Source organism: Phytophthora parasitica (genome assembly GCF_000247585.1).
Source record: "Phytophthora parasitica INRA-310 unplaced genomic scaffold supercont2.18, whole genome shotgun sequence".
NCBI classification, from domain to species: domain Eukaryota; phylum Oomycota; class Peronosporomycetes; order Peronosporales; family Peronosporaceae; genus Phytophthora; species Phytophthora nicotianae.
Window position 1 is genome coordinate 733768 of NW_008649004.1, and position 10971 is coordinate 744738.

The following is a 10971-nucleotide window of genomic DNA, read 5'->3' on the forward strand; positions in this document are numbered from 1 at the left end:
GTTGCCAGAGATCTCTTAAATTTGATATAGCTTGGTGAACCCTGTTAAACGTGATAAGAGTTGATAATTAATTTGTTATTCTTAGCAGATACACATTTGCTTCGAGTCACCGTGTTCCAGGGATGCTGCTCATTCCGGCTGCGAAATCGATGCAGGGACTCGGTAGTTATAGCAGATATCGTCGCCACTCCAAGAGGAGCCATCAGACTCCGTGTCTTCAGTTTGCGTGCGTGTACTCGTCACTGACGAATTTGTAGACTCCGTATCACTGTCCGAGATAGATTTACTCATGCCAGCTATGCATCGTGACATTGCCAGCTTGCTGTCCACGATTGGAAACGGATAGTCCTTCCCAATGAGGCACTCGGCGTCGCGCTGCACTTTCAGAGGCGCCCTCCAGGGCTCAAAAATGTACTTGTCGGGCATATTGCGCAGCGCTGGAACGTATTTACGAATGAACTGACCTTGCTGATCCCATCGCTGCGGGAATGTGGACGGAGACGCCATCCGACGGTAATTGGTGAAGAAGCAACTCGCACTCACCCAGAGCCAATTGCCAACGTTAATTGGCCAATCCAGGTCGATCATTTTCTCCTGGAAATACGTCGCTCCTCGCAGCCACGAGATGTAGAGCACTCCACGTGTCAAAAAGCACGCTACAGCGTGGCGACCGGCGTGGTGTGTCCAACCTTCCTGATTAATTTGCCGCATGACGGCGTCAATCCAAGGGAAACCTGTCCGTCCGTCCTTCCAGCTCTGAAACTGGCGCATAGCGATCTTCTCGTCTGGGTCTGTCAACTGATTTGGCTCGTGTTCGTCAAGTTCAGGGTGTGAGACGTAGTCTTCGTTGAGCAAGCGCCAGTCGATCTGTTTACAGCCTGGATTCCCTTCTTGCGAGTAGAACTTTGGCGTCCCGCACGCGTAACAGTAAAAGAACTCGCGCCACATGAGCTGGCCTTCAAGTGTGACCTGTGTCGGTAAACCTGGGCGATGTGGGTACTGTAGCTGGATGAACATGATGCGGTAGAAGAATTCACGTGCACTCAGACACCCGAACGACAGATACGCACTCAAAGTTGTGGTGGACGGCCCATCAATTGACACAGGAGAAGTTTTCGGCTTCTCGAACTGTCCGACGCGACGTTCGTCCTCGCAGAAATCATCCAGTCTCTTTAAGGCTTGGCTTTCACCTCCGATAAACGGTGCGTGCGGGTTTGGCGGGGTTAATCCCAGTGCTGTGAGAGGGGGAACGGCAAATAGCTCGGCCTCAGTCTTCTTCACATCACCGTCCACTCCAGCAATTACGTCTGCGGTGCTTGGGTTCTCTTGACAAAAATCCTCCAACAACGAGAACAATTGCGTTGTACTGAACGAAGCAGCGTTAGCGAGCTTAACCGGAGCAGGAATGGGTTGTGTTGGTTGTGGCATCTTCTCCGTGATCTCCAGCAGCCGTTCGTAGTGTGTAGGTGGCTGGCCGCCGTTCAGTCGAATGATCTCGTGTGGATCATACAGCGTCACCCCTCGGACCGTCGTTACTTTGACATCCAGAGACTTGGCAATGTCACGAACGCGGTTATCACGCTCAATAGAGTAGTGTACGACGCCGGCTTCAAAGAAGAGATCAGTGACGCCCCACGCCGTCATAACAACGCGCAGCACATCCTCCGCGTCTCCACGAAGCACTAACAGCCTTCCATCCAGCTTTGCGATGGATGTAGCCAAGTCTGCAATCGCTTCTAGCACGAACTGGAACCTCATCGGTCCGCACCGTTGAAATTTGGGTCGATGCAGAATGTAAATAGGCAACAACGCCATCTCCTCGTCACCAGCTCGCTGTAGCTGCTGCTGTGTGCGCATTGCCGCGTCCAGCGCCAAGTTGTCGTGCAACCGCAAGTCACGACGGAACCAGACGATCGCTCGGCGTTTCGGAAGAGCTGCTTTTACTTTGGTTTGCTTGAGCTGTTCGTTATCTCCGATAGTCTCCGCTTTGGCCGTCGCTCCGCCTTGGAGCACATCCGGAGACGACGTCACTGTCGCCGTACTCGACGCACTCGGACCATTATTATTGGCGTTCTCCGCATCCTCTGGACCAGGGGGCGTCGTTGCGTCCACTGTGGTGTCTACATTGTTGAGCGTTGCGATCTGGCGGCGGTGCGGCGTCGGGCGGTCGTCCACATTGCGTGTCCATGTGCTCCGCTGGCGCTTCCTGGTCATTGACAACGCGCGACAACCCACTGTGGTAAAGCAGGAGATTTCTACTCCAGGTCACACGGAGAGTAGAGCGGATCGAAGGAGCTCTACAGGCGACGGTGCGCTTCGGTCGGGGTAATTGCCAACGAATTCGATTGTGTTCAATTGATCCGATCCACAACGGTTGAAATGATTCGTGCGTAAGCGGTTGCAAATAACACACCTTCCATTCATTTGTACGGGGTACTAAACAACAGATTCATTTGATAGTAAAGTTTCAAAGATGATCCTATGTGATAAATCAGGTATTACAATGTAAGAGGTTTCAGTGGGTATCAATGAAACACTCTGGAACAGGAGGAAACTTCAACTGTTCGATTGCCGAAATGGCTTGGAAAAGTCAGGCCTGTTGCGTGTCTTGCGTCTAACAGGCAGACTACAGGTAGACTAGACTAACTACTGAAGCAGTCGCGTAGTACCAGCTGCAGTAGCTCATCGCTGCCGAGTGTAGCCCGCAGGTTCACGCAGTAGGCCTCAAAGTGTTGGAACGTCACAACCCCATCCCCTCCTGCCACCTCAAAGTTAAGCGCAAAGTCCTGGAAAACCTGCGCTGCCGAACTGCGACCCAGCACGACGTCCGGGTGTTTCGCAGCCTGGAAACTCGTCGCTAGAGCTGCAGGGAACACGCGATCATTGCCCGTCGACTGCAGTGCCGTAAACACCTTCCTGGCACTGGCAAGACACGCGGGACTCAGTCGCTCAAGCAGAAAGTCGAGTACCAATCGTAACGGGAGGCCGTTGACTCGGTGTTGCTGGAAGAAGCGTCCACCAGCGCTGTCGTTTCCGCTAGACTGAGAGAAATTGGAGAGGTACTCGAACAGGGCGTGGCCTTGAGACTCGCCCAGAGTGAGCCCTAGAGCAGCGTTTAAAGCTTCACAGCAGCGAATACTTGTGATGATACCCGTTCGAGGGTCAGTCGATTGGCTAAGTCGAGTGCGAAGCTGTACGACGTCGGCCAGTGAGTTGCTCTGGCGGATACGGTACCGGATCGCGTGAAGAATGGAGTCCCCAGCGTACGTTGGTGAAGTTTCGACACCCAAAGGGGGTCCTCTAGTTGTCGACCGATTGGCATCACTTGTCATCGAAGTGCCGGCTGCAACATCTTTCAACGATAGTGTCTTCCTCTCTTTAATTAGCTGCACGGGAGTCTCCGTTGGTGTGGAGGTGGTTCGAATCCCTGCCGCTACAGGCTGCGTAAAATTCCAGGACGAAGCTGTGCCATTTCCTCGGCTGCGTTGGTTATCTTGTTGCTGGGGTGGAGCTGCTGGTTCCGTGTCGACATCCACCTTGATGTTGCTGCCATCGAGATGCCATACGCTGCATACCATCTCTTCAAAGGCCCTGTCTGAGGCGATACTAGCGCTTACATTGTGGTAATATCCTCGCCATTGTTCCCACGTCACCTTGCCGTCCTGAGCGCTACCATCAACGTCGAATGACTCCAGGAACTCCCGACACACGAGATCAACTCCTCGTCTTCCTGCCACTACATCGGGATGTGCACTTGTATCGAACTGTTCCACAACGTCGCTAGGCTCCAACGAAGCTTTTTCCACGTCGCGAATGTTTCTTATTTTCGCCAATTTCGCGAATGCCTCACGAACACACTCGAGTCGACGTCCTGTAAGCGCTGGTCGCACGATGTTGATCAATTCATCGGGTGCGATTCGTCCGTCGCCGTCGCTATCCAAATACTGGAACAACAGACGCAGATCGGCATCAGTGAGACCTCCCGGTAGAGTCAACTCGCAGTCGGCAGCCGTAGTACGGAGGTCCTGCAGGTTCATGGCATTGCCTCGAACGGCTCGAAGACGTCGATTCAGAGTGCAGAAGCCTGACGTTCCCTGAGCTTGCAGCACTTGTTTGAGTCTGGATAGTATGGCTTGCACCCCGGCAGGGTGGAGATGAAATTCACGTCTACCAGGTGATGTCAAACCTGAGGTCTCGATCGATGGCTGTGTTGACGGAACTGTACCCAGACAAGCAGCGATTGAGCTGCTCACATTGTTCTTCGCTCGTCGGAGTGTCATACTCGGACTGGAACTAGAACCAGATGAAGTTGAGCTGGTATACGCAGCTGTATGATCCAGAATCTCGTGTACACTGGAGCGTCCAGGGTCTTGTCGATGAATACCTCGAGGCTTTTCAACTGCCACAACTCTGGCTGCTACCCGTCCACCGTGACTAGGTCCCAAGTGCCAGGCATTACGAAGCATTTGCTCAAACTGCTCGTCTTCGTCGATCGCAGCGCTTGCATTAGCATAATAACGCTCCCAAACATCAAAGTTGACGCGCCGTTGACGTTGACGTTCAGTAAGGAGACCAAACGTATCAAGGAACTCTGCGTGTGCCTCACATTCAGTCTTTCTACCTGACGTGACTTCGGGTAGCCGTCTGGCATCAAACGTATCAGCGATAGCTGCAGCATCAAGCTCACCACTACCCAAGCGATCGAGTGCGTCGAATGCCATACGCACCACAAGTTGGCGTTGAGGATTCATGGGTTCTCGTACACCAGTGAGGAACTCCGTTACGCTCATAGTCCCGTCGTGGTTACTGTCGAAATGGTAGAACAGACTCTGTGCGTCACGTCCGGTGACATGCACTCCACTGCTTTTAAGTGCGCGAACAAATTCGTGAAACCCGACGCTGCCATCGTTGAGTTCGTCGACGTAGTCTTCATCTGACCGCCCAGCTGCACGTCGAAGCTGCTGCTGCAGCGTAATAAACCCTCCAAGACCTCGTTCTTTCAGCTCACAACGGAGAGAATGAATCATGCGACGAAGTTCCTTGGACTGTTTACTGGCTGCACCAGGAGATCCGGGAGGTGCCAAGTTCATGGCACTTGAAGGGCTAACAACACCGGATGCTGGCAAACGGTCTACCACGTCTGGCTGAAGAATGGCAAAGGCCTGTTGACTTGCCATTCCAGTGCCCGAGCTGCGCTTCCCACGCCACGCGACTTCACCGTTGACGTTCGTCAAAGTCGGGTGACGCACTGAGTTTCCAGCAAAAGTACCTCCTATCGGACTTTCGGTGTGAACTGCTGGGGGTGCTCGGTTCTTGTGAGTTGAACTACCAATGGAGGGTAGTTGCCACGTATTACGTATGATGAGCTCGAATAGATCGTCGTCAGGGACAAGGAAACTCACGTTGTGGTAGTACGCTTCCCATTGTCGAGGTAGAATCTTACCAGCGCCTTCGCCGCTGTTCTCGTCCATGTCAAAGTTCTCGACGAACTCGCGAAAACACTGCTCCTCGCTTTTGCGCTGTGCAATGACGTCTGGGTGGCGACTGGCATCATACCGTTGAACGGCATCGCAGGCGTCTAGGAAGGCAGTTCCGGTCTCTCGGGCTAAGGCCTGGTAAGCTGCATGAACATGACGTAGGCGACGATTGCTCATGGTTCCGCGTACCAAATCTAACGCAGCCTCAAGCGGAACAATCCCCATTCGATCGACATCTAGATGTCGGAAAAGCCCACGCAGATCGGCGTCACTAAGTGGCAGATTGTTAGGAGACGTTGCAATTGTAGCGTCGTGTGAGGTCTGAAGAGCACGACGGAACTCGCCAAGTGTCAGTTTTCCATCGCCGTCTGTATCACTGAGGCGTAGACAGCGTCCAAGCTCTACAAGAGCCTGGATTCCTCGAGATCGAAGACCAGACTGCACTTTACGCAGTACCGAAGCCGCTCCAGGATCAAGTGTTTCAATGGATGGTCCAGTCCCCGAGTGAGTACTTGACGATGTAGGTGACGTCACTTCAGTGAGGCAAGCAGCAAATTGAGAACCTTTCAGAAACTCGTTGGTAGTGTGCACAACCGTTCCGCGAGGTGAGGCATCGGGATCCATTGGCGATAGTATCAAACTATTGGAGCGGTGTTGTTCTCTTGGAGAAGCTGTAGTGGAAACGGAGAGAACCATTTTCGCTTTGTTGCTGGTGCTTTGATTCTGTTGAAGAGCCTGGTAGAGTGAGACCGGGGCTACTGACGCTGGAGTCGGCGGCGGGATCGAATCCATTCGAGTGTTAAGATCTGCTACCCCAGCAGCTTCTTGAAGTGAGCGCCGCAGGTCCGCACGCCATACGCGCTTCATGAGTAATTCAAAGTACTCGTCACTGGGGGATTGTGCAGCCACACACTGGAAGTACGTGAGCCACTGAGCCCAGCTTACGAAAGCGGTTCCCGTCCGACGTGCAGCAGTCATGAAGGCTGTCTGAAATTCTCGAGCCGCTTGCTCAGTTGTCTGTTCACCAAACATAACAGCCGGATGCCGTGCGGCATCATGTGCTGCTAACACGTCTTGAAGTGATAGGTATCCGACACCCTTGCGATCCAGTGCGTCGAACGCAGATTGCACGAATTCTAGTTTTCTTCCAGACAACGCCCCCTAGAGCACAATTTCACTGTCAGCACTACAGCTTTTATAGTAACATACAACTCACGTACGAAGATGAGATTTCTTATGGCATCGGCTGTCACTCTGCCGTCCTCTTCAGCGCTTTGGTTGACCCGCTGAACTAAAGCCCAAACATCCTAAGAAGTTTCAAATATTTTTAAGAATAAAAAAAAAACTCAAATTCTGAAAGTGAAATTCTTACCACGTCTGTGATCGACACGCGAAAATCAGTCAGCAAACGCTTGAGGACACTATTGGTGAGTCCGCCGTTCTCACTTTGTGCTTTCTCCAGCGCCAAACTCACGTTTACCCATGCTCTGTAGTAAGTAGAAGAAAAAAGATTAGAAAGATCTTTCATTGCTTCAGGTATCACGTTCGGCTTCCGGCTCTCACACAAGGCCTTGCGAGCGCAGTGAAGTGCGAATGTTGGTCAGCAGCGATTGTAGATCCACCTGCTCGGCGCACTGCTGTTGTCTTTCCTTCCACTGGGTCAGCGACGACATTGCTCTACTGCCTTCGCCTGAGCCACTGAAGGCCTGCGACGACAGCGCCATCGCTTGGTCACTTGCCGGAAGCTGAAGTGACCCAACCAACCCCTGCAAGGTCCAGTAGAGCAGTTTTCCGCCAAAAATACTGCGTTCTCCACCAAAGTCGTCATGGATGCATTTAGCTCATGTTGCCACCTGATCCTTGGCAACTTCAGACTCGCGCATCCCACATTCTGTCTACGGCAAAACATCGACACTACAAAAAAAAGAAAGAAAGATAGCAAGACAACATCAAGCCCCGATCTTATGCCGGGGCAATATATTAGTGCATACGCCTCCTACAGACTGAACTCGAGTCTCTGGTGGGTTAGAGTCGAGTCTCTGGATTCTGCTCGTCTCTCTTGACGTTTATATAGGTTTTTAGTTGTGCTCACTGTCGTCCGCGTGCTTGAGCAGCGTGTGCTCCGTAGGGCCGTTGTGACAGTCCTTGCATTTGTTCTCGACCACCGCGCCACCCGCGATGAATGGGTGAGCGGCATGTGCAGCATCCATTGCCTCGACGCCGGAGCCGAGCCAACTGTTGAGCAGCAGGAGCGCGAGCGTGAAGATTCCTTGCATAATGAACGGATAACTATGTGTGCTGTAGCTTGCCAAATGCCAACTGATCTCGAACAGGTCGATGAACTGGTCCAGTGCCCGTGCCGTTCTGCGCTGGCCGTTAGACATTGGTAGAAAAGAGATTCTTGAGGGATTCCAGATCCCTGCACAGATTTGCAACTGAAACATGCCATTACATAGTGTGAGTCAAACAGGCAAGGTATGGATCATCCGACGGCTGATTGCGTCGTTGAAGTCAAAATATGCGCTTAGATAGTGTGATCACCAAATTGTAGCCATCCGAGACACGAAGATTTTTTCGAAGCATAGCTCACAACAACTCCATGATCGTCTGTTTGACACGGTCGGTGGCGCTTGGCGCGGCGAGCTTTCCGCGATGCTTGACAATTTCTCGCACGCATCGATGGAGATGTGGCTTACGATCGGATGGTCACGCCGCTTTCACCTTGTTGTCGAAATCTGAATTCGTATGCTTGCCCTCGAGCAAATGCCTCGGAACTCAGGTTGTGTTGTCCGAGTTTGCAGACGTTGATGAACTTTTACTCGATCCAAGCGTTCTATACATTGTTGAATGTGACACTTCATTGCCATCCTTGCACGGTTACTACGGATCGATTGAAATACTCTTAACATGTATCAGCTCGCTGCTGCTCCCAATTCACTCTTGAACAATTCTGCGCCGTTCAATCCATTCTAGAATTCGGTTTGTCACCAGAAAACGACCCAACGCGTTCTTGGGACCAAGTTTGGACTTAGCGACCGAGCCATTTCTCATAATCGCTAGTGCTAGGGCCCAGGTATTGACCACCGTTGAGGGAGCTGCATCCAAAGCATACTGAACGTCTCCAGCGTCTGTATATGCCTGCGATAGTTCTGTTATCATCTGCTCGTTTTTATCGATGCACTCAGCCATGCCGCGCTCATCCATGATGTCCATTTCGTCGTTAGCGAGCTCGTTAATTCTTTGCCAGGTAGCTTCTTCCCACGTCGAAAAGGCCTCTGGATTGTTGGCAGCTTCGCGAACGCGAGATAAATCTCCTTCCGCACCGTAGAGCTCAATCGGAATGCCATATTGCAGCTTGAACGGGAAATGATGAAAGTACTCGATTTCTTCTAGACCCCTTTTCTTGGTTGCTTCGTCAAGTTGCTGACTCGCAAGCTTGTGGTTGTTACGTCTCACTATTGGAGTAGGTCCTCTGCGAGTGCACTCCTTTACGAGAAAGCGAGCGAGCGGGTTTTCTGGGCCTAAGATCGATGCGGCAGTAGCATCATCTCTCAAAATCGCTTGAAGCAGCGGGTAAATTCCAGTTGAATCCGGTAAGGTAAACCGGAATTGAGCATCGCGCTTAGCATACTCAGCTGAGAGTTTTCGAATCATCTCATCGGCTTCAGCGACGTACTCGTCTTTGCTTTCCAGCTTGTCAAATTCTTTGGCGGCAAGCTCGTTGATCCGTTCTGAATTGCATCGCCTCCAGTGATCGTAGTCAACTAGACCGGTCGTGGATCGAAGAATGCGTCCGGCACGAGACGGATCTTCCTTTATTCTGCTGACCAAGAGGTTTTGATTTCCACGATCCTTGATAGGGATATAGTACGCATTCTGCAGTTCAAACTCAACGCGGTGAAAGTGCTCGATTTGTTCGAGTTCAGTCTTCGGACGATATTTCAAGGACGCTTTCGTTTCTTGGACTACTTCAGATGTTTTGATTTCTCCCAGAATCTCTTCACTTCGCGGCAAAGCGCAATGAGTAGAAGCGTCAGAGACCTCGGTATCTGCGCTCAGAGCGTCGCGACCCAAAGCTGTTGCTAGACGAAACTGTAGGTCGGCAAGCCCTTCCATCGTGCGATTTCAGTTCACCACGCAAATCTTTAACTGAGCTCCACGTGGCCTCGAGCTGACAAACATTCTGCCGTCACCTTCGATAGATTGACGAAGAAAGCGAAATGTACTACAAACTAAATACAGACAGATTTCGACCTAATTTACTGCTGGCAAAGTCTTGACTAAGATACTTTTGTCAATTCCGAATACAAAACCCGTGAAGGACATGTACTTGTCGTACAGCGGTAACTTCAATGTCTGAATTTAGTATCCATTGGCCCAGTCCACTGAATACAGCATTGGCTGGTTCTTCAGGCGTAGATCCAAATTTTTCACAAACACATCAGCCACTTCTTCCGGAAGGCTGAGCGCTGACACGTGTGGAGTGAGGAGAACCGACGGGTGGGTCCACAGCGGACTTTCCTTGGGCAGCGGCTCCTTCTCAAAGACATCCAGCACCGCCTTGGAGATCAGTCCTTCATCCAGCGCCGTCACCAACTCGGTCTCTTTAATCACATCCCCACGTCCGACATTGATAAACACAGGCTTCTTTTCCTTGCACACCTGTAGACTCTCCACATTCAGCAAGCCTCTCGTTGCATCGGTACTCGGCAAAATGTTGACCACAAAGTCGGCCACGCTCAGAACATCGTCCAGGTCGCTCGACACTCGATCGGCGCTTTCTTGCAACTTGTCAGCATCCTCTTCGCCAATTCGCCGCTTGAATCCAACAACGTTGAACCCCGCAGTCTTCATTAAGCGCCCGATACCCTGGCCGATCTCTCCCAGTCCGAGGATACTGACGGTCAATGGCCTAAATGATCGGTATTTTAGCTCCGTTCGAGCGTAATTGTGTTGCTTCTGGAACGTTTGCACCTCGAGGAATTTACGCTCGAGAGCGATGATCCAACCGAAGACGTACTGGGCCATAGCGTTGGGCATGATGCCACCAGCGCGGGTGAGGGTAAAGTTTGGGGGTGCCTTCCATTCTGCCCGAGCCAATTGCTGGAAAAAGGGTTCCACGCCGGCGTAGGTGGACTGAATCCATTTCACGGATTGTAACAGGTCGGGGGATGCCTTGGGTATGAAATTGGCGCGATCCAACAGCAATTTTGCGCCCAAAGTGGCGTCGGCCAACACAAACTCGGCGTCCTCGAGCGTCTGGCGCTGCGTGGAAGTGAGCGACCAGGCCTGCTGAGCCGGTACGGGAACCTCCACGATCTCCACTTGTTGTGCGACAACGGCAGAGGACGCTGCAAGGCGCGCGCGGACGGCTGCTCCCAGTCCTTCGATGGTAGAGATGACAGGGATACGAAGCACCATGACTCAAAATATTAGGGTGGTGTGCAATCGGCAGAGCAACACACAAAAACACACAAAAAATAAACTCTGACAG

At 51.9% G+C, this 10971-nt stretch overlaps 5 protein-coding genes across 5 annotated transcripts; all 5 read right to left on the reverse strand.

The window, feature by feature from the left end:
- Positions 1-26: 26 nt before the first annotated feature.
- Positions 27-2338, reverse strand: PPTG_09593 (hypothetical protein). Its single transcript, XM_008904604.1, has one exon. It carries the CDS (start codon positions 2212-2214, stop codon positions 130-132), a length of 2085 nt encoding a protein of 694 aa, XP_008902852.1. The 5' UTR covers positions 2215-2338; the 3' UTR covers positions 27-129.
- Positions 2339-2428: 90 nt separating this feature from the next.
- On the reverse strand, positions 2429-7201 carry PPTG_09594 (hypothetical protein; the record flags this gene model as incomplete). Its single annotated transcript, XM_008904605.1, has 4 exons — positions 2429-6638; positions 6698-6784; positions 6850-6964; positions 7041-7201. The coding sequence occupies 4 exons, from the start codon at positions 7199-7201 to the stop codon at positions 2643-2645; spliced, it is 4359 nt and encodes a 1452-aa protein (XP_008902853.1). The 3' UTR covers positions 2429-2642.
- Positions 7202-7413: 212 nt separating this feature from the next.
- On the reverse strand, positions 7414-7897 carry PPTG_09595 (hypothetical protein). Its single transcript, XM_008904606.1, has one exon. It carries the CDS (start codon positions 7859-7861, stop codon positions 7556-7558), a length of 306 nt encoding a protein of 101 aa, XP_008902854.1. The 5' UTR covers positions 7862-7897; the 3' UTR covers positions 7414-7555.
- Positions 7898-8411: 514 nt separating this feature from the next.
- On the reverse strand, positions 8412-9593 carry PPTG_09596 (hypothetical protein; the record flags this gene model as incomplete). The annotated part of the gene is made up of 1 exon (XM_008904607.1): positions 8412-9593. One exon carries the CDS (start codon positions 9591-9593, stop codon positions 8412-8414), a length of 1182 nt encoding a protein of 393 aa, XP_008902855.1.
- A 246-nt stretch (positions 9594-9839) lies between these two features.
- PPTG_09597 (hypothetical protein) lies at positions 9840-10898 on the reverse strand (the record flags this gene model as incomplete). The annotated part of the gene is made up of 1 exon (XM_008904608.1): positions 9840-10898. The coding sequence occupies one exon, from the start codon at positions 10896-10898 to the stop codon at positions 9840-9842; it is 1059 nt and encodes a 352-aa protein (XP_008902856.1).
- Between the last annotated feature and the right edge of the window lie 73 nt (positions 10899-10971).